This window comes from Uloborus diversus, chromosome 10, assembly GCF_026930045.1.
Source record: "Uloborus diversus isolate 005 chromosome 10, Udiv.v.3.1, whole genome shotgun sequence".
NCBI classification, from domain to species: Eukaryota; Metazoa; Arthropoda; class Arachnida; order Araneae; family Uloboridae; genus Uloborus; species Uloborus diversus.
This window is the reverse complement of record NC_072740.1, coordinates 48,540,452-48,566,553: the sequence shown is the minus strand read 5'-3', so window position 1 is coordinate 48,566,553 and position 26,102 is coordinate 48,540,452. Positions and strand designations below refer to the sequence as shown.

The 26,102-nt window shown below is 32.7% G+C and overlaps 1 protein-coding gene across 1 annotated transcript in view; it reads right to left on the bottom strand.

Moving 5' to 3' along the window:
- The window catches only part of LOC129230995 (transient receptor potential-gamma protein-like), a 163,361-nt gene that overhangs the window by 20,423 nt on the left and 116,836 nt on the right, over positions 1-26,102 (bottom strand). Inside the window, exons 3-6 of the mRNA XM_054865239.1 lie at positions 16,819-17,193; positions 9,650-9,820; positions 6,155-6,389; positions 2,502-2,654 (exon numbers count right to left, since the gene is read on the bottom strand). Coding sequence (XP_054721214.1) covers positions 2,502-2,654; positions 6,155-6,389; positions 9,650-9,820; positions 16,819-17,193 — 934 coding nt within the window. The remainder of the gene's footprint in view (positions 1-2,501; positions 2,655-6,154; positions 6,390-9,649; positions 9,821-16,818; positions 17,194-26,102) is intronic.

Sequence of the window (26,102 nt, the reverse complement as noted above, 5' to 3'; positions counted from 1 at the left end):
AATTAGTAAATGGAGGGAGCCAAATCCAATCATTGGCTTAGCAAAAGCTAAGGCAAAAACCCCAAGTCATGTTACTCGACAACGACGACTGGACACGTTTTGTGTGAGACTAGCGAAATAAACCCGATTTCTCCCAATGCTTAGCATTAAAATATATCACGTGACTTGGGGCCTCTCTTTCACAAGTGAAAGTCTTCACTCCTTCCATTTTGTCTTGTCTCAAATGTAAAGAGCTTCTTATCCGGGAAAGGACCCAGCGCTGATTTGCGGCCTGTATCCATAGTTTTCGCCATCTTTGGAGCCACGCAACTCATTTTTTTTTTCACTGAGAGACTAAACTTTTTGGAACATGAAAAGCCCAAACTCTGTTTTTACCATTCGTCATCGTTACTAAGCTCTTTGAAGCTACACATGAGACACTGTTTGCATATTAAGCAAACGAACAATTTCACACTTACTCATTTTCTCTGCAGCCACAACTCTAAAATAACAGACATTTTGCTTGACATTGCAAAAGAGTCTTTATTTGTAATCTAACCAGATTACAAAGTTACTTATCACTAACTAGAACAAGTTGTAAACTATGAGTTTTTTGAAGTATTTTATAGTTAAAGTGGCACAAAAAAAGAAATGAACAAAAAAATTAAAAATAAGTTAGTTCACTTGTGTTCTAGGAAGAAATTGCTTTGTGCGTTTTTTTTTTTTTTTTGGCCGCACCCTATACTGGAAAGAAAAAACTTTATTAGGGACCTCAGCCAGTAATGGAGTACCGGAGCATAAAAACGTTAAATAAGTTATCAGCGATCTAATGAGCCGAATTTCTATTATTATTGGATAGGCGACGAATGGTAAGGGGTCGTTCGCAAACTGGCAAAACTTCCCTGCTATTGTTGCAGATTGATTCTTGATAAGAACGGATTATTTACGAACGATCCCTCAGATTCGTCGTCATGCCAAGAATTATAAAAATTCGGATAATTAGATTGCAGATAACTTTTTAGATTTTAAAGATATCAAGGTGGATTTTTTAATGATATGTAGGACATATCTGGGCTTCCGATTATGTAGGTCACAAATTGCTATATTTCGCGCATTCGCAGTGAAAAAATAATTGCTTAAACGTTCATATTTCATTAAATATTTTACTTTTAAACTTTGTTATTATGTTTCTCTAATATTCTGTCAAATATTCTGAAAGATTAGTAACGCTTGACGGAAAACTCTGCGTCATATAAGCCGAAAACCTTTAAAAAAAATTGCATTTTTGAAATTGCATTTTTGAAAGAAATGCTTATATCTCTGTGAGAATATGAAATACTTTCACGAAAATATAAAAAAAAAATCTATATAGGTTTTTAATGTATTTCTGAAATTTATAGCTTATTCCCAGCTATTTACAATAAAAAATTATCAAAAACCTTTTTTTCTTTCCTTAATTTGTTGTTCGTCCGCTAAATGAAAAGTAGACTTAACTGTTGTTGGAAAATGGTGGCTGGAGGTTTTTATATGAAAAAAATACAGACCAGTTGGTCTTTTATTTCTCGAGAAATTCGTAAAAATGTGAATTTTTGAAAGTGTCCCAATACTTTTGTTCATATAGTGTATGTACGGGAGAAACAATTGGTTATTATAATATTTTGGTTGATATTTGAGAACGAAAACCTCTTTTAATACAATGTTTCTTCACTTCAGGGCTGCCAACCCGGGGGGGGGGGAGTCATGGCGCATAGTGCGCCATTGGAATTTTAAAGGGAGTGTTTTGAGGGGTATTTTTCACTTTTATGGGGGGGGCTCTGACTTTTGGGGGGTCTTTGCGATATTAAGGGGGCTGCGCCCTTGCTTTTAGGAGGGCACTCTTGCTTACTTCGTGCATATTAGTTTTTCAAGAAAAAGAAACAAAATAGTAAGAATCACAAAAATGAAATTTACATATACTTTTTCTATAAAGAGAGAGAGAGAGAGATGTATACTTCACAGGCAAAACCAAAGGATATTTTTTTTTTCAAAAATACTGTAACTTGCGCTGGAGTTGTATATACAAGTTAATACTAAAAATCTCGATACAGCAGTCCCATAATGCCGTAACGACCGCTTTGGGGTTTTCCTGTTCCAGAAACTTTTATCAACACTTTTTTTTGTATAGCATTCATTCATTCGAATGAAATGAAGTCAAACAAATTATAAGGATAAAATGTTTGTGACCTAAATGAGCAAACTTATGTGCAAATGAGCTGAAAACAGGAAAAAGAAAGAACGATATTAAATTTTAGAACGAAAAAAAGTAATTCCAAGCGTACACCCCCTATGTTCCATATTAATTATGTTCTGAATTTCATGAAAATTAACCAAACGATTATGGAACTACCCAAATTTTTTATCTACACATATCTACACATACACACTGAATGTTTTATGTTTCATTATTAGTAAACAAGACAAAGAAAGGTGAACAAAATACAACTAATCAACCTACAGTAATACAAAAGGAATAAGAAACATACCCATTACCCATGTTAGAATTATCAATTCGACAACGCTAGGCGGTGCTCCTCGCTTTGTTGTTACGTCACTATGCAAACGATGCCTCATTTCTTCAGTACCGAACCATTCTACAACCACAGTTTCAATTCGTTGGGACGCCAAAATCAGTAAAACTAATTCATAAGAAAAATATAGGAATTAGAATTAAATTTCTTTTTTGAAAAAGTACCAAAAAATATTTTAGTAATTTTAGTTAGTTTCATAATGTTTCTAAATAACTGTGTAAAAAAACAACCGTATGTGGCAGTGAGAAGCAAAGGGATGTTAGTAGTCTTTTCAAAGTTTTGAGAAAAAATCAATTGAAGTTCCTAGATAGGCTTTATTTACAATTATTTTCTTAATCCTCTTGTGTAGCAGCACCTACCAGTAGTTCTCTCTCTTACCCTCTAACAGATGAGAGCTTCTCATATCATTTGTGTACAGGTTATCTCGAAAATTTTAATTTTGGTCCTTACATCCTTTTGCTTCTCACGGTCTCCTGCTGACAATTATTAAAACTATTAAGGACCCGGAAATAAATCATTTTCAGAGTAAGAGCGCCGCAAACAGATAGTCTAATCTTTGAGCATAGAGTGCAGAACAAAGATTTTTTAAAGCTTTAATTCATTTTGAAGAGATATTCTTTAAAAATATTTATTCAAAATCTCCATTGATGCCTGATTTTTCGGTCAAATCCCTTGTTTTTTACAGCAATTTATTGATTTTCGGTCAGTTGACGAATTTCTGTTAAGAGTTTGTTCAACGTATATTAGATGTTAAGTAATACATTTATATAATATTTGACAAAACTTATTTTTTATTAAATTCATTTTTTATTTATTCAAGCATGAAGAAGAATTTTTCTCAGCATTGAATCAGTAGATTACTATTGAAGTAGTTCGGTTGAATGGATTACGGAATAAAAATTGATTTTTATTAAAAAAATAGAAAAAAAAATAATACAGCAGCTCCTTTTAATACTTTCAGTATAACTCAGTACCTAGATACAGTATCCTAGATACAAAATCCATGTTCATGTTTAATTTTTAAAACAACAGCCATAAGGAGTATTCTGGGTCTATTATAAACACTAAATGGGTTTCCGAAAACAAAAAACTTGTTGTAATGTCAAATTCACTAATACATATAGCTTCACAGGATTGAATAGGTTTAACAAAGGTCCTATTAATTTATTTTTCCAGAAGAAAATTGAAACTTTGTTTATATATATATATACAGGGTCCCGAATTCATGGTACAAACTTTAATGGTAGGTACAGGACATTGTAACAAGGATTTATTGTATAGGAATGTATAGTCGCAAGTGACGCGGTAAGGCGTAAACAGGGGAAATAAAAGGAAAGAAAAATGGAGTGATCGCATTACATGTACGGCCGTGCAAATGGTAACGCCAGAGCTGCGTTACGAATGTATCGCGCGGAGTATCCTAATCGACGAATGCCGGATCATAGAATTTTTCAACGGTTACATCGTCAACTTTGTGAAACAGGTGCGTTCGACGTCAACAGACATGACGCTGGTCAATTAAGAGCTGTACGCATTCCAAGGCTGGAAGAAAGCATCTTGAACATTGTGGCTGATAGACCCGAGTCAAGCACAAGAACTGTTGCGCGTGACGTAGGTGTGAGTCATCAGACTGTATGCAGAGTGTTAAAGGAAAATCGCTTACACCCCTTCCATTTTCAGAAAGTACAAGCATTGAATCCGGCAGATTATCCTCTTCGCGTGAACTTCTGCCAGTGGGTGTTGCAGCAATGTGCGTTGCAGCCGGATTTCGTAGGTCATGTGCTATTTACAGATGAAGCGACATTTTCACGTGAGAGTGTCTTTAATGCGCACAATTCCCATGTGTGGGCAACCGATAATCCACATGCAACGCGTTCACATGCGTTTCAACAACGTTTCAGTATTAATGTGTGGGCTGGTATTGTGAACGACTCTTTGATTGGCCCATACTTACTACCCACGCGACTCAGTGGCGGAAGCTATCTTATTTTTCTGCAAGAAGTGTTACCACAACTGCTGCATGATGTTCCGATCGCCATTCGTAACCGCATGTGATTTCAGCAAGATGGGGCGCCAGCACACTTCAGCATTAATGTACGGAATTACATGAATGCCACGTTTGGTGCTAGATGGATTGGGTGTGGTGGACCAGTCCCTTGGCCACCCCGATCTCCCGATTTCTCGAGCCTCGATTACTTTTTATGGGGGCATCTAAAGAGTCTTGTTTATGAGACCCCAGTTGACTCAGATGAGGATCTCGTCGCTCGCATATCTGTAGCTGCTGCAGGTGTGCGTGAAATACCAGGCATCTTTGAACGTGTACGCCAATCGCTGCACCGACGCTGTCAAGCATGTATCGCTAATGGTGGACGCAATTTTGAACACTTACTGTAAACATCACACTTGCCAACAACGATTTCAATAAAATCTTTGTTTTTCCTTTCGGCCGTTATTTCCCCTGTTTACGCCTAACCACGTCACTTGCAACTATACATTCCTATGCAATAAATCCTTGTTACAATGTCCTGTACCTACCATTAAAGTTTGTACCATGAATTCGGGACCACCCTGTGTATATATATATATATATATATATATATATATATATATATTTAAGGCACTGATTCCGATAGTTGAGGTCTAATTTTTCGTAATTTTTCCGTTTTCGAGACATATGCCACTGAAATATTGCATATAATGGTATATTGCAATGGCGTAAATTTCGGTAGTTAGCTATGTAACACTAATGAGACTTTCTGGTAGTCATTAGTCAATCTCAATTGCCACATTTGCTTTAAATTACTAAATTAATTTCGGTGTTCATGAATGAATAATCCTAATGTAATTCAGATACTTAAAAGATGCATGATATTTTTTTCGGATCTAGTCCAAAACACCGAACTAACGCCATTGAAATATACTATTATATGCTATATTTCAATAGCGTATAACTCAAAAACTGCGAACATTTTGACTTCCACCATTTGATTCAGCTGTCATGATTTACATAAAAACCATGTTTCATTCTTTTTTTTTTCGGAAAAAAAAAAACAAGTTCGTACCGTCCCAGCGTATGTTTTCACTCTATGGCAATTTTATAAGTTTCAACGGTAATTTTACTTACCATTTTGCTTAGACTGCTATCCACATATTCGAGCTTATCTCTTAGTATAATCGTTAGTACTTATCGTACCCATGCTCCACTTGCTCTGCAGAATGGTTTACAGTAATTTCATAGGCAAGCGTTCCATCACTGACAATTTAACTAGTGTTTGGTTGTGTGGATTTGAGATAAATGATAGATATTTCGACTGAGATTCGCCCATTGTTGTTTACATATACATAAAACATTTCTTTGATTACGTAAAACAACTCAGATACTGCGATGATTAATTACGAAAGATGTTATAGCGACCAAAGCCGGAACGCATATTGAAAGTTACCAATTTCTCCCCAAGCATTGAGATTTCAATGAGGTATGTTGCAAAATTACACATTTTTATCACAATTTCTGTTGGATAAAACCGCTCAAAACAACTTTCTATACTCAGTCAGATTCATTAACATGTATTTTAAAAAATATTACTCTCAAATTGGAAAATACTTACACAAAAATGTAACGTATGATGCAGAATGGCATATGAATTTGATGAAAGGTTTTCTTAGAGTACTTCCTAGGTATGATTTGGGGGCTATGATATAGGCTGTGCAGAAGATTGGAAACATGAGACCTATCCTTGTGATTTCTGCCATTTGGAGCAAAATATTCTTCCTTCGGAAACCTGGTAAACCTTCATACCATATGGAAGCAAGAAGTTGCTGGACGTTCGGATGAGCACAGAACTATAGAAAAGAATGATACGTTGAATAATGACAAATATAACATAAAACTAACATATTTATCTATCCAAATAAATAGTTACTTACGTAGTTTTTTTTTCTTCAAGAAATTAAAACTTCGTGTAAAATATTATTGTGTGTAATTATTTTTAACACTTATCATTTAATTAAAAAAAAAGTCGTCCAAAGCAAGTAAATAAGTTGCTAATAAACTAAAGTTTTTCGAGTGATTTTGAGAGTCTGCTTAGTGGTCATATTATCTATTATAAAAATTTACACTTTTAGAAAAATAAATATTAAATAATGATACCTCAACCAGTTTAATCAACGTAACTGATGAAATATTCTCAAAACATTTTTAAAATCACCTTAATTATCATTGATGTTCTTAAACTAATATGTCTATCTGTAGAGAGCTTTAGAACTATCTCCCAAATCAAGCTATTACATTAATTTAAAAATATTCACATTATGCGTTTAACCATATTATTTTTTTTTTTTAAGAATTAAATGTGAGTGTGTGTTTTAAAAGTTAATATATGAAACTATTTTTTATGAGTTCTCAAACATGACCTCATTTTTTAAGACTTTGCTTCTTATATTATATAAGTTCATAAAAAATTCTTATTTCGATTAACAGTTGTTTCCCCTAAATTAGCAAAAAAAAATCTGTACTAAGACGATAATTTCTCTCTAGTTAACTTTAATTTCATTTAGAAATATGCATTTGATATTTTTGTTAAAAAACGATTATATGAATAAAACATCCTGAATAACCTAGTGGTGTGATGTAGCATCGTTATGAGCTTATGCAGAACTATTTAAAAGTAATTGGTAAAAGGGTAAGTATTTACAAAGAATATAATTGATTAACTTAATTTACACGCATGCTTTACAACAATCTTGTTCATTTAGGAAATTATGTTTTGAAACAAGCAAGTACAAAACTTTAAGATTGTTTTACTTTAGTTTTTTTTTAAACTAAAATTAATCAATCAAGACCCGTATAAAGTATTTACGACAAAAAAAAACTAGATAACCGATTCCTAAGCACAGAGTTTTGGTTGATGCAATATAAAAACATGTTTTTTAGCTTGTGAGATTTGAAAACTAGAGTGATGGTAAAATCAAGTTTTCTGTCAACAAACCAAAAAGATGGTTCTGTCAAAATTCAAGAAAGTGTATTGTGCAAAAATTCTCATCTAAATATAGGCTATTTTCAGAGGGAAAATGTACGCAACTGTTGAATGTTGATACGTATTAAATCATCGTGGCTAAATAAGTTAACAAAAAGAGTTAACTTCAGTATCTTTAGACAACATATTTACATTGCAATGTAATAAGGTATTATTGTGAATATATAAAATGCAGATTTTTTTGTTCATTAAAGAGGCACAAATTTTCACTACCAATTTCATAATGATCCTGTAAAATTGAAATAATGTATGAATGCCAAATTTTGTTTTATGCGCAATTGTTCTTACACTTGAAAAAAAAAAAAAAAACTAAAAAAATGTTTCTATATATGATATATCTTCAGAAACATGCCTAGAAATGTGTTCTTTTAGACAGCAGAAAAAATATTTTTGCAACCTAATTAATTTATTTAACTTACCTGAACTAATTTTCTTTGCCGTAGTTATTAAAAAAAACTTATTTGCTTACCTTGAGTGTGGATTCAGTACTCAAAATAAGGCAATAACATGAATTAAATTATTGGCTTTTGTGCGTACAAGCCCTTAAGTAATGAACTGGTTCTTTTTCTTTTTTTTATACTAAAGCTTGAATTAAACATTTCAAAATCACTTACAGTAGCAACAGAATTCCCCCTACTTTAATTTTGCAACAAAGAGAAAATCTTTGCCACAAGACGATATCTTTTGATTTATAGAACTTGCGAAATAAATTATGAAATAAATATGCAGTGCCAGCAAACAAGCTAGTGGAGGCAAAGCTGAAATTTTGATTTCCATACCATAAATCGTTTACAACTTAATAAACTGCAACTCTTGTTCGACTATGAATGCTTTAATACACTTAAGAGAAAAGTATTATTTTACTTTGTTTTAGTTATTAAATATACCGTGATTAAAATAAATAAATAAATAAAACCTTCCATTAAAACAATGAAAGTGATATTTCAACATGAGAGTTTTGGTTTGCGCGGCATAACTGAATGTAAAATTACATCAGTCCTTTATCCAATAGGCGATATACTGTCACACCAGTAATCATTTAAGTCCTTGAATAACTTTGGTTAGTGTTTTAATATTGAAACTCGAAAAAGTCGATGTTTATTGGAAGTTATTACGCAATTTTGATTAAATTTAAAGTTTCTTTAATTTGTAAGTTTCAGATTTAAACTTAACAGTGCAAAAGCGCTAAAATGCACGTTTTTTTTTTTTTTTTTTCAGTTTCAATTTTCATGAATTACATAAGTAATATTTTTTCAATAGTTTTGAAACTGAAATTTATGACAATTACTTAGAAAATTGCCGTTTTAATATTTAAAAGTCAAATATTTAAACTGTATCAGAAAACATCGATGAAATAAAAAATATTATAAAATACTACAAGAAGAATTGCTGAAAGGCGTAAAACCAAGCACTAAGAACAAACTAACAGATTAAGTTTAATGCTGGGTTAGTTCGTGCCATGCAAACACCATACATGATAATAGTAATAGCGCATTGTTAATGCAGATGGATTGACTTCTTGTCTCAAAAGTTGTCCGATTTACCAAGATTACTCAGTACAGTACACAAGCATCTTACAGACTTTGAAGCGTTAATCTCTCTCGAAACCTTGGTTTTAAACCACATTTCCAAGTAAATATATGCAAATGTAAGAAATGTTTGAACTCTAATTGCACTACTGCTTTGAACATATTTCTCTTTAAAACATTTTTATATCTCACTGACGCCGTAACATATCTATGTCTCACAGACGCCATACTATATCTTTGTCTCACTGACACCATAACAGAGTATTTTTTTCTTATATGGTGCCAAGTTGGTACGAGCATAGTTACAGAACAAGACGATATATTTGTGTTGGTGTCAGGTGTGCAAATTATTATTTGGGAACATTTCAAAGAAACAAATCTAGTGAACTAAGATTTATCGGAAACTCTACATATTTTAAAAGGTAGGTTTTTTTTCTTTGCAAAAAATGGTTCACACAATAAACCACGCATAAACATCGTTAAAAAGGCATTTCCATGCTATATACAGAGCAGAGTTATGAACATGAAATTGACCTACTTTTTTCTGTTTGTATTTGATAGCTAGCTTGAGCCTGCTGAGGTGCATTCTATCTCCATGCTCAAAGGCTGGACCAGTAGGATCATAGTTGAGCATTGCTTCAAGTTCATATGAACTGCGTGTGTGGTCCAGAAGTGCAGTGGCAAAGTTCTGACATTGACGTCGAAGCTCCTACAAGGAAATAGCATCAGAGACACTCACCTTTTTATGCCGGGGAGAGCCAATTTTTACAAAAAATATACTCACTGCAGACCAATTAGATGAATCTGCTGACTTAAATTTACATACAATTTCAATTTTACAAGATTTTGCTCACACCAAAATTAAATTACCATTTTCGAACTTGCGTGGTGAAATTGACTGTATGTAATGTGAAGAAAACTCTTTCTGATATTTGTATCAAAAATAGACTGCAGTAAAATGCATTTAGTAAAATTGTGTGTTGAGTTAGTATTACACTCTAATTCAAAAATTACTAAATAAAAAAAACCGCCTTCAAAAAATACCATTAACGAAAAAGCAAAAAATAACTGATTACACTTACATTCTATTTCCTACCCAAACATAGAAATTAAATTTATTTTACAATTCCAGTTGAAAAATCAACTAAACTAAACACCGAATTATAAAATAAACATTGATTTAAATTAATATACGATGAATTTATTTTAAATACCAAACTAATTATATACGATCTCTTAATTTTTAATAACCTTTTGAAGTCGGGGCCTCCTACAAACAACTACATAACGTAACTGACAACCCACCGAATCCTGAATCAAACACTAATTTAACTATACGGGAAATTAGTCTTTAAAACTAAACCTACTGAGTTACGTTAGGTAGTAGTTTATAGGAGGCCCCGACTTCGAAAGGTTATTAAAAATAAAGAGATCGTATATAATTAGTTAGGTATTTAAAATAATTCATCGTATAATAATTTAAATCAGTGTCTATTTTATAATTCGGTGTTTAGTTTAGTTGATTTTTCTACCGGAATTGTAAAATAAATTTCATTTCTATGTTTGGGTAGGAAATAGAATGTAAGTGTAATCAGTTATTTTTTGCTTTTTAGTTAATGGTATTTTTTGAAGGCGTTTTTTTTTAATTTAAAAGTAATTAATTTTTTGCTTTTTAGTGGTGTAAATAACACGGCGAGCGTCTCGGAGACTTCAACGACTGTGAAGAAAGGCTTTTCCAAATGCGTAACTATGTACAAAAAAAATGTTCTTCATCATCAGTTCAACTTTATCAAAGTTTGCTTTCCGAAAGCAAATGCACGAGTCACTAAAAAAAAAACGAAATCGCTTTAAGTTTAAATTTGTAAAATTGTAAGTTTTAGAATTGTAATATTGTAAATTGTAATTTATATTTCGCAATACGCATCATGTAACTCGTGATAAAAGTCACATGTTTCTTCACATGGCCCCACTATAGATGAAGTTTGAAAATTCCACTAGAATGAATTTTATGTTTGCTTCAAAGAATCCTTAATTAAAAATTTTCATTATCATTACTCTTAATAATATATTTTTCAGTACTTTCTTTAACTATAGGTAAAGAAAGTATATACCTTTGTTTTATGGCCTTTGTTTATCAATGGGTTTTATATTTAATCGTTTGTGAGGGAAATTGCACGAAATTTATTGTTTTACCCTTAACTTTTCCCTAAAGAACAAATAGGGTAAATCAAGGATTTGGAATCTAAGTTATACCACCCCTAAACAGAACCGCCACTAAAAAAAAAAAAAAAAAAAGCATAGAAACCGGTTCACTAAGTGAGACGATATACAAAGTTAATAAAGTACAAATCGAGTTAAATGTGAGTGTGATATTTGGAGAGTTCCCTCAATTTCATCAAACCTGAATTTGATTAACATTAGACTGCCGAGGAAGTATACCGTTTCAAAGAAAAAAAGAATTTTCCTTATCGGTACAGGCAGGGGCGTGCACAGAAATTTTTGAGCCTATCACAAATGACTTTTCCGGACCCCTCTCCATATTGTTTACCCCTATATTTCACCCTTAGTTATAAAAATATTGGGCCCCCTTCAGGCTCGGGCCCGGGCACACAGGTGTCCCCCCTCCCTGTGCACGCCCCTGGGTGCAGGTGTCTTCGAGTATTTATGGAACATTGTACAAAGAAAAAACAAATCCGAGTTCAGAACCTCCTCCTTTTTTTAAAACCTGCTAATTAATGTAACCCTAATTTCAAATTGAACTAGCGTCATCGTGAAATAGTAAATCTAGAATATTGGTCAAACTTCAGAAATCATACAGAGTTATAATGTATATTATGAAATAATATAAATAAAATCGTGGGGAGGGGTGTTCTGTATTCAATTACCCCTCAACTGAACACTAAATATATTTTAAAACTGGAATATTAAATAAAGAACTTTATATTTTAGTGCCTAAATAAAGTTATTTATTAGTAAATAAAATATTAAGGTAATTGATTCAACTATTAAAGTAGCAAAATATATTTAATTTACTGCTTTGCTACAAATAATAAATACATTAGTAACACCGAAAATAAAAAAATAACAGGCGGCGCAGCGTTGCGAAAATCAATCATCCATGTGCCGCGAAAAGTAAAGATCGTTCAAGAGAATGCCAAAACATCTGTGAAAATACACCGATCACAGCAACACCACATGACGGTGACGTATGAAATTTAAAGTTTCTTGGATTTCTCCGAGACCCCTTATCAGATCCATACCAAATTACAATGGGACTATCTGGGAAATATACCCTTCTAAACAAAAACAAAAACAAAAAAAAAATTCAACTCAGTCCTGTAGTGTTGGAATAATTCGAAAACACACATAAAAAGCCGCAATACGAAATCATAACCTCCTTTTTTGAAGTCGGTTAAAAATTGGATTTGATTGCTAGTTTGTATTTCTAAGCAGCCATTTTCAATTACAGGAAATTTCTTTTATTCTGTGAAGTAAGGCATTAAATATTAATCGTTGATATTGCAATGGAGGACTTACGAGAATATATTATAATGTAAAAAATATTTTTTACAGATGATAACTTTTCAAGTCACCTAATTAAAATGAATATAATGATTTGCTCGGAAGAATTTATATTGATTAAAACAATATTTGGTTCTTAATTATTTACATCAAATCATCAACAACAAATCAAGTCACTTCAACTACGAACATTGAATTTCGTACAAGCAATTCTAAAGTTTGTTGTTTTACTTTTCTTGACCGATCGAACCAAACAAATGTTTTTACGGATCAATTTATATATATATTCATCTGCATTATATTTCGCTATTTTTTAATGATTCCTTGATTTAACACTGCTCGTTTTATTATCATTATTATAGTTCTATTTATTATGGATAAAAAATCCGAGCTTGTTACATTAGATAAAAATATCAAATTAAATTATGATAAAAAATCGGTGCTTATTGTTGTTTTCTTTTTATTTTCCCCTTTTTTTTTCTAAAGATATTAATTATTAAACTTATCTCATATGCCATTCTAAGTACATGCAGTTTTAAAAAGTTTCCTAAAATGAAAGGCATAATTATTTACTTTAATACTTGAATGCATTGAATCTTATTGCGCAACCGAAGACTACACTATAATAATTTACTTAATGGAAAAGACAGATATGACAGATATGTCCTTATGGACGTTAATGCTCCTGTAATAAATGAACTAATGGTCACTGAGAGCATACTAGAACAATAAAATACGAGAAAAAATAGCCAAAATGCTAAACAAGAAAGCAGAACGGAAAGACAAAAACCGAAATAAATGGGATACTAGAGTTTTATATCAAATGGAAGTACTCCCGATACTTTGTTCGCTGATGGCTTTTAGTGCTTTTACTGCTGTTTCTGTCATTCAGTTTCCCATTATGAGGCCTCTCTTTGTTTCTTACAACATTCTTTAATTGGAGAGATACAATAAACTCAGTTTTAAAAGTGTTAAAGAATTACTACGTACACGTTTATTCCGTGGGAAAGCTTTTTATTTATACGTTTAATATCTCCGAACTCAGCGACTTACGGTTTTCTGAGAATTGTCTTCCGAAATCAATCTGCCATTTGACCGTTTATGTTAGACACCAGCCATTATAGGAAATAGTATTTAAAAAAAAAAAAAAACATTCTGAAGATAACGCTAAAAGTAAATGTTTTCAAGAAATATCGAGGGATTAAAAGGAAATATGACAAACCCCTTTTCGAGATTGATGTGAAATAATGAAACTAAACAGGCCAAATATGCGGATCACTCTGCACATATTAACAATCTAATTGGTTAACTCTTTTCTTTTTTTTCTATTTTAAGGTTGAAACAAGTTATTACTTTCTTTGCTAACATCAAATATAGCTTTTATTTTCGGTTTTGTAAACAACAGTTACTTAAAGAAATTGTTGGCAAACTCATCGACGGCATGTTTCAAGTTCTTTCATGATACAGGGAAGGCCATCCAGTAATCGTAGTTTTGTTTAGCGATTAAATTTTACAGCAATTCTTAAACGAATTGGCAGTAATAACTTCATTTTTTTTTCATTTTAAAAAAAGGAGAATGCTAAAAAATACTTTGTTTGTTCACTAGTTTAGGTTCTTATTTCAAGGGGTTGGTGCACTTATTTTCATTTCACCCCCCCCGCCCCCCCCCCCCCCCCAAAAAACACGACGGAGAACCGTAAAATGACTCCCAATTGTTTTGAAAATATTTACAAATATATATGTATTTTATTTTAATGTCATGTACCAATTACTAGTTTAAAAAAAAATGAAGCTGCACCGAAGTATTCCTTCAATGATCCGTCTACCCTAAATGTGTTCAACGTGAAAACATTCTAACAGTTGTTTTCTACTACACCAAATCTTAATCCTTATAGGATAGAATATGGATCTTGAACCTACTGCAAAATATTTTCAAAGACCATATCTTCGTAGTGTTTTATGCAACTTCTGATGACTTTCTTAATTCTGAAGTACTAGAACCCGAAATGTTTTTACTTATTTTTTCATACATGGAGCTTGATATGTATCTTCCAGATTATTGGCGAAAATAGGCACGGTAATTTAGATTCTTTGAAATCGCATAAGCTTCACTAAAGAGGTGTCTGGAATCATATTTAGATCCAGGCGATCGTTTTACTTACGAATGAGAAAGAATGGTGTCAGAAGCTTTTTTTTGGTTTTTTTTAACCTCGCACTTTTATTACCGACTGTAACTGACAACCACTCTTAAAGCTTTTCAGCACAACAAAAGCCATTGGATATTAACATTCTTAATTACATGGTGCGACGTTTTGCTCAAAAAAGAAAAAAATATATATATTTTAAAAAATTGCTGTACCCAATGTAAAGAGCTTAACCGAATAAATATTTTTTATACTTAAATTTTGTCAAGACTACACTATTGAATACAGTAGTAACAAAAAAAAAATGTGAAAGTATTTTCAATTTCTTTCGTCTGTATTTCATAGAGTTTAAATTCAACTAGCGCTACTACAAACTTCAAATGCCCTTTAGGCTACCACCAAATTTTTAAGGATTTAGTTTTTCATGATATCAACCAGTTTTTTCTACGTGGAAACATTAGAAAACAATCTGAATTCAATTTTCCGCTAACTGCACTTGGGGGAAAAAAGTATGTACATTTTCATCCTTCGGAAAATGTAAAGATTATTAAATGAAAATGACCGTATATTTTCAATGATTTTTTGTTTGCATATTCGTGTTAATACTTTTCTGGAACTATTAATGCCTTTAAGCAATTCTAAAAACTTTCACAAAATTTGTTAAAACAATTTTAATTCAACATTTTACTGTTTTTTCGTCGATAATAGAACTATTTTACAGAAATAAAAATTCCTATATGTTTTGTAATGAAGTTAAGAATTGATATATTTCCAGGGGAAAAAAAAAACCCAAAATATGTTTAGCAGACAAAACGAAACTGAGTGGGGATGTTGTTTTAAATATGTCTTGGTCTTTTTTCTTATATAATATGTGGACCTTGAGTCAGGCAATGTCATGTTGCTATTCGTAGACAGCAAGTTACTTCATCTATTTTTTTATATGTTTTACTATTTTGCTTTATTTATCGCTTTATTTTTTTTCCCGAAGACGAAAAATGTGTTCACATCTTGTTGATTTATGCTTATTAATTGATTTATTTATTTATTCTTTGCAGACGATACATCTTTTCGCATGCTGTTGATCGTTAATTTTTCACATACGTTATTTACGGCTGTTTTGTTGAAGTTCATAGACGATCAGAAGACGAGCAGTAACTTTTATTATTCATTAATAATTTATTATTATTTTTGATTGATTTATTTATTTTTTTGAAAAAAAAGCATTACAATTTATCGACAATGTTTTCTTGAATCATTTATCTATGCACTTTTGTCCATTCGTATATTATTTTACCTTAGATGGTCTTCCTCTGTATTTTGGTATTTTTTAGGTTATCCGGCTTTTTTAATGATGTTTTTGCACAATTTTTAACGTAGGTTAAAAATAAGAATTCATATTTTGAAATTTATATGTTGCTATCAGTTATTAAAGAAGTCATATTATTGGTGCAATTAAGTTAAATACCAATGTGCTGAAAAGTAAAATAAGATATAACAACGTCAAATAGTACAAATTGCAGTCTACTGTAGACACGTCTTTCGGCATTACAAGGAACGGCCTTTTTCAATGCAAAAGAAATGAGCTTATGAATGAAAATACATCCGACAAAGGATAAGAGCAAAATAAGCAAACAGCTTTTAAAAAAAGGCAGATTAACCAAACAATAGGAATTTAAACAAAGAGCAAGAACTTCATCAGAGGTACAATACAAGAACACAAAACACAAGCTCTTGCTTTTGTTTGAATTCCTATTGGTTTATAATTTTATCATTGGTGTTTGGTCAATCCGCTATTTTTATTTTTTAAGCTGTTTGCTTATCTGGCTCTTGGCTTTTGTCGGATGTCTTTTCATCCATAAGCTCATTTTTTCAGCATTAAAAAAAGCGTTCGTTGTAACGCCAGGACACGTGTCTGCTGTAATCTGCAATTCGTGCTATTTGACGTTGTTATTTTTTACTTTATTGGTGTAATTAATAAAATAAGTATGAATGTCTCAAAATCATGCGTACATAAACATTTAAAACATCAAACTTCAATTACTTGGTATTCATTCTTGAACTCTTGTTCCATGAAGCTCAGTCTCCTCAACTCCCAGGACAGTTCAAAGGCTGAGAGTATTGGATCTTTACTGGAGAGTGCAATAAGGGAAGGTGACGCCAAGGCTCTGTAGGAATTGATCCGCGACCGTGAATGTCGAAGACTGTCTTCGGAACTGGACTTGACACAATCAGTGCAACCACAACGGACTTCGTGGGGGGTAGGGATCTTGATGTCTAATGGAGCCTCGGAAGAATCAGTGGATACCCTGTCAAGAAGAATCTTGATTATTTCGTAGTTATCTCTGTGCGCTGCTAAAATGAGAGGACTGATGTCTGGGGTGAATGTGGCTATGTCACGATCTATGGCTTCCCAACTCTGGAATAAAACAGAACATTTATTACAAATAATATAAATATTGTAAATTTGGAATGTGAATATATATATATATATATATATATATATATATGATTGTGGGACAAGGTGAAATTATTCTTATTCAAGATGACTGAGCTCTTTCAAAAAACACAAATTGGAAAGTTGTTTTGAAAATTACAGTACATAAAGAAAGAACTTTGTATTTTATTATAAAACTTGCATTGAACAAGTATTTTTATTTTTGGAAGTAAATTTGTAACTTTTTTTTATGGAGTAAAGTGAAAAATGAAATATTTTTGAAACGAAATATTTTCAATTCAATTATAAATAAAGATTTTTGAGCAAATAAATCAGTAAATAAAAGGTTGAATGAATAATTGGAAATATACTGAAAAAAAAAAAAACAATAATTAAATAAATACATTAATTAATGTACGAAGACAAATAAATAAGTGAGTAAACGAGTGAATGAATAAGAAAATAAACAAATGAATAAATAAATTAGTGAATAAATGTTAAGGTATGTTAATAAAGTAGTTAATAGAAAATACGTAAGAGATTTAATAAACGATTGAATAATTAAACAAAATTGACTATTTCATTTTTCCCCATCCACTTTTCACCGCATGTACTTGTCTAGTTGTACAAAATAATTATTACAAATGATCTAAATATTACCAAAATAAAAAATGCGCTGAATATTGGACGGTCTCAATTAATTTTTTTCAATGTTAATTACAAGAACTTTTAATACTACTGCTGATGTTAAATTAAGGGGTTATTAAGCACCCTCTTAAAATTTGAGAAAAAAGCTAAAACTTTTACAGCATAATACGATTAGATAGTTTAAACAAAATAAGGGGTGGCCTAGACTTTAGCTCATTCTTTCTTTCACCGCCCTAGTGTCAGTTTGTGTGTGTAGAGATATGTATGTATTTAGCCTCTGATTTCTCCCTAGCTTATGTCGCTGAAAATTTATTCATAAAAGTCAGAAGTCAAAAAACAAAGTTATGCTATGAAAATAAGATTTTTGCCTCGAATAAATATGTATGATAGTTTTTAAATAAATTAGTTCAAAATGATAAGTAATATTACAAAATGAAATATGAATAACAGAACTTAAAAAATGAACAGAACTAAATAAAATCATTTTTTCTGAAGTTCTTAAAGCATTTACTTGAGAACATAGAAAGAAAAGATCTTGGATCGTTACGTTCACCGTTGAGAAATATATTCCTGGAAAAGTTTTAGTGTTTCCTACATTCTTTCAGTTGGCCACAAGGAAATATCTGATTCAGTGAATAAAAAGAAAAACCTATTTCTCTCTCTCTCATACTGCGTTTGAAAGAATACTTTAAACCACGGGTGATCAGGTTACGACTATAGATGCGAAAAATTAATAATACACGGAAATATGCCTGCAGATAGGTAAACATTGGCACACATGGTTAAAAAAAAAAGGGGGGGGGGTTAATGGAAGCACACGCAAAAAAAAAGGACAGGATTTTTACGTAGGATGGCGCTCCACCCAATACTGCTAGACGTGTGAAAGTTCTCTTGCTCGCGTCGTTTGGTGATTATCGTATAATAAGCGGCCACTTTCGTCATGCTTGGTCTCCCATTCCACAGATCTTACTCCTTGTGATAATTGACTCTGAAGATATTGAAGTCAATAGTGTACTGCGATCGAAAGACATCAATAGGGATGCTAAAATATAACATCCAACGCCATTGTCACAACATATGTTTTTTTTCTTCATGGTTAAAATCAAAACACCATGTTATTCAAGCATGAATGTTAATGTTTATTTATATGCATACATTATTCAATGTAGTATTATTTTTTCAAATGTATACTAATTGTCTAATCACTCGGTATATGAATTCAAAAAATGTTAATATTTACTCTTATCACCTATTTGCATAAGAAAGAAAAATCTTAGCTTAAGACTTAAGCTGTTCACTCATCTGAAATAGAGTAAATATTTGAAAAACTAGTTTTCTTACAGGGCGTTAAAAAATCTATTACTTTTTTTTTTGGTAAACTACGAAAGGCTTTGCAACACTTTATTCTTTGAGATAACAGAAACTAGGAAAATAGCAAGATTGGAAAAGACAAAACTGTAGTGTCGATACTGTAAACCTTTATATATTTATGAAACAAACCTTATCTGTCGAGAATGTTTCTGTTTTTGCAAGAAAAACTTTATAGTTTTTTAAACAAAACGAAAATATACATAACATTTGAATAAACATCAAATAAAAAAAACAGCAAAACGAGAAAAATTGAAAGGAAACGAGAATTCAAACTGAAATTCCTGGGATAAAGCAGGAGGAAATAGATTTATCCTGGAAAATGGATTTAAAATGAGAAAGATTTGAAAAAAAAATAAAGATTGAACTAATGTAAAATAAAAAAAGGAAAATACAAATTCCAAGAAAAAATGCGTAGAGGGGTATAGAAACTACTACTGTCTTGTTTGTGCTGGTATATATGCTCTAATGAATTTTGTATGCGCGTGTAGTGAATTATTTTAGGAAAGTGTGCAATCATGTCCAGTTTGCAAAATGAAATGCTTTACAGAAGCAATAGTTTTTTTACTCCCAAGTTATCGAGCTTTCAGTTGTCGATAAGAAAAATTCTTAGTTCGTACTTTTCTTTCCTTCCAAATTACATATGAAATTTTTTAAAAATGTGTTGAAATTTATAGGTAATTCTGTCTTGAGAGCTTTATATAGGGGCGGCCCTTGGGAGAAAAAAGAATAGGCGTCACTGTGTTAAAACTAAATTCAGCTGGAAAGCTACAGCGAGGTGCAAAATAAATGTTTCATCCATTATAGCTTCGAAATCCATGTGCTTAATGCAATAAAACACGGTCCTAACACATTAGAAGTCTTTGAAGGTTTTTTCTGCAACAATTTATAAATCCGTAAAAAAGGAATTGCCTAATAATAATAAGCTGTATGTTTGTTTAACATGATATAGCCCATTGCATTTATATTAATAACATTTTCAAATTTCATCCAAAAATAACCAATAAATATACTTTAAATGGATTTGGGTTGATCATTTTCAACAAATATATTTACTCACCCTTTTCATGGCATTGAACATACACTAGTGTGAAAAAATTAAGGACGAGACGGTTTTTTCAATATAACTTTGTACAAAAGCTTTCCAAATCAACACATTTTATACCGTACACTGTTATAACCAGGGGTTCCAGACGAGTGAAAATATTCCCTCTAAGGTGAAAGCATAGTGCCTGAAGGAGCAATGCAGGCCAGAAAATAGAGCAGAGGAGCCAAAACAGCATGCAATCGCAGAAAGACTTATTGCGCATGCGCTTTTTGCTTTAGACATACATTCAACCACCTCAATATGGCGGACAAATAATGATTGGGTTTGTGTGTCTCTCACATTGAATGAAGTACACTATTGGATTAAAACACAACTTTTCTAGGATTAATTATCCGAAATTACAAGTAAGTACAGCTTTTGATCACTTTGTAGCTTTTAGGGCTTTCAAACATAGTTAAGTGTTTAAAAGTGCATTTGTTGCTTTTCAGTAACCGTTAGTCTTCTAGTTCTCGTTTACCGTTACTATCGTGAAATTTCCATCATTCAAAACGCTACTAAAAATATCTGTCATTACTTTCTTGAATACTCGATAAGCAGCTTTTATTAATCACCAGAAGAACCTTAATAAAAATGTTTCTTGTGCTTCGTAAGTATAACAGAAAGATAGCGAAAAAAAAAAATATCTCTCAGTCTAGCTTTTTTTTTTTTTTTTGCTTTCTCATTCAAGTGTTAGAATCATTTCCTGTTAGCGGTTGATGCTCGATAGCGTTAGAAATTCCTTTTGGTTTTTTATTTAACTGGTTGAAAAACTTTATGTACATTTTATTTTGTTACTCTTGATTAACGTTTATGAAACGATTTTGTTTTTCCGTAATTGTAATATCCCTGAATATTTTTGGCTCATCATGTAAATAATCCATAAGTACAGCTATGCTTCATTTTCGGAATACGTCATGTTTCAGTAAATGTATAATTTCTCACATGTTTTAAATAATTACTCGTTTTTAAATTATAACGTATTTGTGGCAGATCTTTGATACCAAGTGAAGGGGTAGATATTTATTGTTTTATTAATTTTTAGCATTACTTTTTGTTAAAAAAAAACCCATCAGAACCCTGAATTTTTTCACATGTTTTTTAACGGCCCCAGAGTTATTATTCATATTATTTATTTTATGAATCTTTGAGAAAACGATTTCACCGCTCCGCAAAGTTTTTCATTTGCTTTTACCGCTCCCGTGGGTCAAAAGAGGTTGAGAAACACTGAGTTAGAGCACGATCAGATGAATTAAAGCTATGAGCACTTCTTAACTATGTTGAAAGCTCTGAAATATGATCAAATGCTGTAATTACATGTTTTAATCATTCCCAATACCGAGTTCAATGTGAAAATGTCCAAAACGTAGAATAACATAAATCAAAACAAAACTTAAAAAAGGAAAAAAAAATACACAACTGTATTCAAAAACGCACACAATACGGGGGAGGGGAGAGGAGGATCTATAGTAAGGGTGCCATTTCTCTCTCCGAAGGTTCCTTTTTTTCACTCTGGCTGTCTAGTTTTTAAAAGGTGCCTGTTTTTAACCCTATTTAGAGGTGCGATTTCGGCTCCGTATTGGGTGCCGCTGGTGAACAAGCGTTTCTCCCCTGAAAGGTGCCGAATGCATCCTGTAGTTTTAACAGTGTAAGATCCCCAATACGTAAGGACATGTGTAATGTAAGCAACACTTACTAAAAGAGAAATTCGAGGGATAAGAAGAAGCTTTATTGAAAAAGTAGCATGGCGCGCAATGCGACTGAAGGCCGAAACATCCCTGTGATGGGTGTCCATAAAGAAACATCCGGTCTTTAGTAGGAGATATGATCTCCCCCGACTGCTAGGCAGGTTTCACAGCGTCTGCCCATGCTGAGAATGAGGATGTCAATGAGTTGTTGAGGCATTGCTGCCCATTCGTCTTGCAGCGCCAATCGAAGCTCCCGAATCGTTACTGGTGGTAAGGTACGAGCTGCCAAGAGTCTGCCTAGAAAATCCCATACATGCTCGATGGGATTGAGATCCGGAGATCGTGCCGGCCAATCCATACGTTCAATATCCTCACTCTCTAAGAGCTGTTCGGCAGCTACTGTGCGATGACATGGTGCATTGTCGTCCATGAAAAGGAACTGCGGACCCACAGAGCCTCAAAAAAGACTCATATATGGAAGAAGAATCTCGTTACAATAACGGGTCCCGTTGACTGAACCTGCGTCGAAGATGTGAAGCTCTGTACGACTACCAAGCATGATGCCTCCCCAAACGAGAACACCGCGACCTCCATACTTGTCCCTTTCAATGATGTTCGGGGGATGATTGCGGCTTCCCCGCTCTCTCCAGATGAGTATGCGATGAGAATCGCCACTCAGACTGAATCTGCTCTCATCTGTAAAAAGTACTCGTCCCCATTCATTTTCTCTCCAATTCCGGTGTTCCCGGCACCACAGAGAACGCCTTCTCCGATGGGCAGGCGTTAGAGGTACACACCGTATAGGGCGTCGTGCAAACAGACCACCACCGTGCAGTCTTCTGGCCACGGTAAAACGCGATATCGGTCGTCCAGTCGCCTGTGTCGTGTGTCTAGCGATTTCTCCCGCTGTCTGCCGCCTGTTTCTTCTGGCCTGTAAGACAATATACCGGTCATCTGCGGGTGTGGTTCCTCGTGGACGACCACTACTGAACCCCCGGATAGCTGTTCCTGTAGTTTGAAAGTTTCTCCTAAGTCGTGAAACGATGCTGTGAGCAATTCCGAACTCTGCAGCCACACTTGTCACACTGCGGCCTTCCTCCAACTTCCCAATGATTCGACCTCGGGTAAAAGCATCCACATGTCGTCTAACAGATTGATTATTCGCCATTTCTCGCTGAGGCAGCAACTCGGTGTGATTTTAACTGCTATACGGCGTGCAATCTCTTTGCCAGAAATACTGATCTTACACCGACAACATGCTTTATACTACTCAGACACTCCCCCATTACGCCTGCCTGCATATCTGCGCATGTGCTACCGTACATCACCTAACTTAATCTCATGATTGGTCTTTCTGTCCGCTCTGCCTCTTCGTTCAGCTGATATGCTAATTTTTCGACTTCGTCCTTAATTTTTGCAGACCAGTGTAGTGTTACTTTTGTTCGGGTTTAAATATTTAAACTACCTGCACTGCCGTACCAAGCGCAAATGCTGCATATGAATTCAAAATGAGAAATTGCCGTTTGAAGTTGTATACCTCCTTGTAATTGATACGGATGTAGTTCTCCCCCCCCCCCACAAATTACCCATCCACAAATGACCCTAAAACATTGTATTTAAGTAAAATATGTGGCAGAGAATTACTTGGTGACAGTATCTTAATTTCGATAAAAAGTGCAGATCCGATTTTTGTGCTTAGCACGGCAGTATAGTTGATCTAGTATCAACTTTCCTGTGTTATTTACAGTCGAACCCGCTTAATGGAATAGCTTTTTTGCCATGAAAAAATATTTTAATAAGCGGGATATTCCATTGAATAGCCATTTTGCCACCAAAAAATATTTTAATAAGCGGGATATTCCATTAACTGAGATCAAAACACATTACATTGGTTTGGAACATTGAAAATCTATAATATTAAGCGGGATATTCTTTTAACAGATATTCTATTAAGCGGGCTTGACTGTATTAGAGTTGACTTAAAATCTGAACTAACAAATATAGCCGAATAATCTTCGTTACTAACATTATTGAAAGACACAAATATCTTTTATGCTGCTAGTTCTGAATGTAAAAAAAGGAATAACTTTAAAAAGAAAAAAACAAAACAAATTAAATAACTTTATCCATGCAGTTAAGACTGCATACACAAAAAAACGTAGTTAATTAGTTAAGAACTTTATACATATAACATTTCTGACTTAAAAGAGCATAATGTAAGAGTAAGATAACATTCCATTAAATAAGTAAAATATTAAAAAAATTTGTGACTGAAAAGTAGTGAATATATTTTTTTTTTCACTTAAATTTGAATGTAGCTAAAAAAAGATCTGAATGCATGTTTGATCTAATAATTATCAAAATTATAATTTCTCACTCTACTATTTTAACTATGATTACTTTATTACACTGTGTAAATGCAGTCAAACCTTGTAATCGCAAAACCAGGATTTTACGACACTTCGGATATCAAGTCACTTCAAAGTACTGAAGCTATGGCACATAATTTTAATGTTAAGTGGCTTCGGAATTTCCTACAGTATTTTACTGTGAAGATTCATTTACCACACATTGAGCTGATCAGATAAGATCGAAATTTTCTTCACAATTGAGATATTTTCAGTAAAATAATGAAAATATCCGGAAAAGTTTGTTGGAAGAATTTCTGACAAGCGATAAGAAACTTGTATTACTTTTGGCCAAGCACCTACCTGAAGAATGCGAGGCATGCTCACAAGTTCTAAAAGTAACAGATTTTCGCCTTTGTCATGATAGACAATAGAAAGGAATGCAAAGCAATTGGTTTTCAAAATTGGACCAAGAAAGTAGAAAGAAGAGAAAAACCATAGCTACTTTTAGCTGTAGTTGGTCATTGCAAGCTTCCCCCGTGGGAAAAATATAACGTTGCTGAGCTCCTTACACGATTAACAAGGATCACATAACCTTAGCACTAGAATCACAGAAGGGATCATTTTGACCCTAAGCGAACTTTTTTTGCTAACTGCTCTTCTAAATTTTCAAAAAAAAAAAAAAAAAAAAGGCTTTATTCGTAATTGACTTTTTCTAAATAATCCTGTTGCGTCATAATATAAAGTTTTCAAAAAATTGTATCTTTTTTTAAACCGAAACTAAATATTATACCTATAAGTGCCCACCTACAAGTGTGGGCAAGAGTTATTTTGACCCCTTTGACAAAAAGCAATGCAAATACATTTATTAATGCTGAAACAGAGCAGAAACCCGAAAATAACTCTTGTAACATATCATTGCAAGAACTTTAAGCATTCATATTGTTTTTGTACATAAAAGCGGAACATTAGCCGTTAGTTTCTGAAATACAACTAAAACAGCGCTGGTTATTCTTTGGGCATTTTAAACTTTTTTTTTAAGTTCTTCATTATATATATTAAAAATCGCTGAATCCTTTAAAATAAAATTTAATTATTATAAATCAGTTTATTTTAACTAATTTTTACAAATATGTTCCTTTTTGTAGGGAATTTTGCAGATTTCTTTCCGAGGGTCAAAATGACCCCCACAGTATTTCTAGGTATACAAAGACAAAGTGTTAAAGTATGGAAGGTAATTAGAAAGCGTCTATAAAAAATTATGAGATTAGCTGTCAGAATGTGGTCTAACTAAAGTGAAGAGTTCTTCAATTGGTCTTTTTCTGACTGATGACTACATGATTTTGTTTCACTTAAAATTCCACTTCGTAGGAAGTACGATTGTTTAATTTTTATTCGAATGTTTACCCCTCCTTTTTAAAAAATATAATAATAAAAAATAAATTAAGTATTTTTTCTTATGCCTTTCGCCTTGATGGTCAACAATTCAAAAATACGTTTGTTGAATCAAATTAATAACATCAAACTATTCTGTCGTGTGCAAGTAAACGACAGTATCTGCAGAAATAAGTTTTCGAGATATTTGCAGAAATATGTTATGGATTTAATATTAATAATAGGAAAATGTTCGAATTAGACGTTTTTTTTCGTGCCTTTTTTTCAGCGAAAACCAAATAAGCGAACTTCTACAATAAAGATAATGTACAATAAATGTCAAAAATGAAAAAAAAAAAAAAAAAATAATAATAATGATTT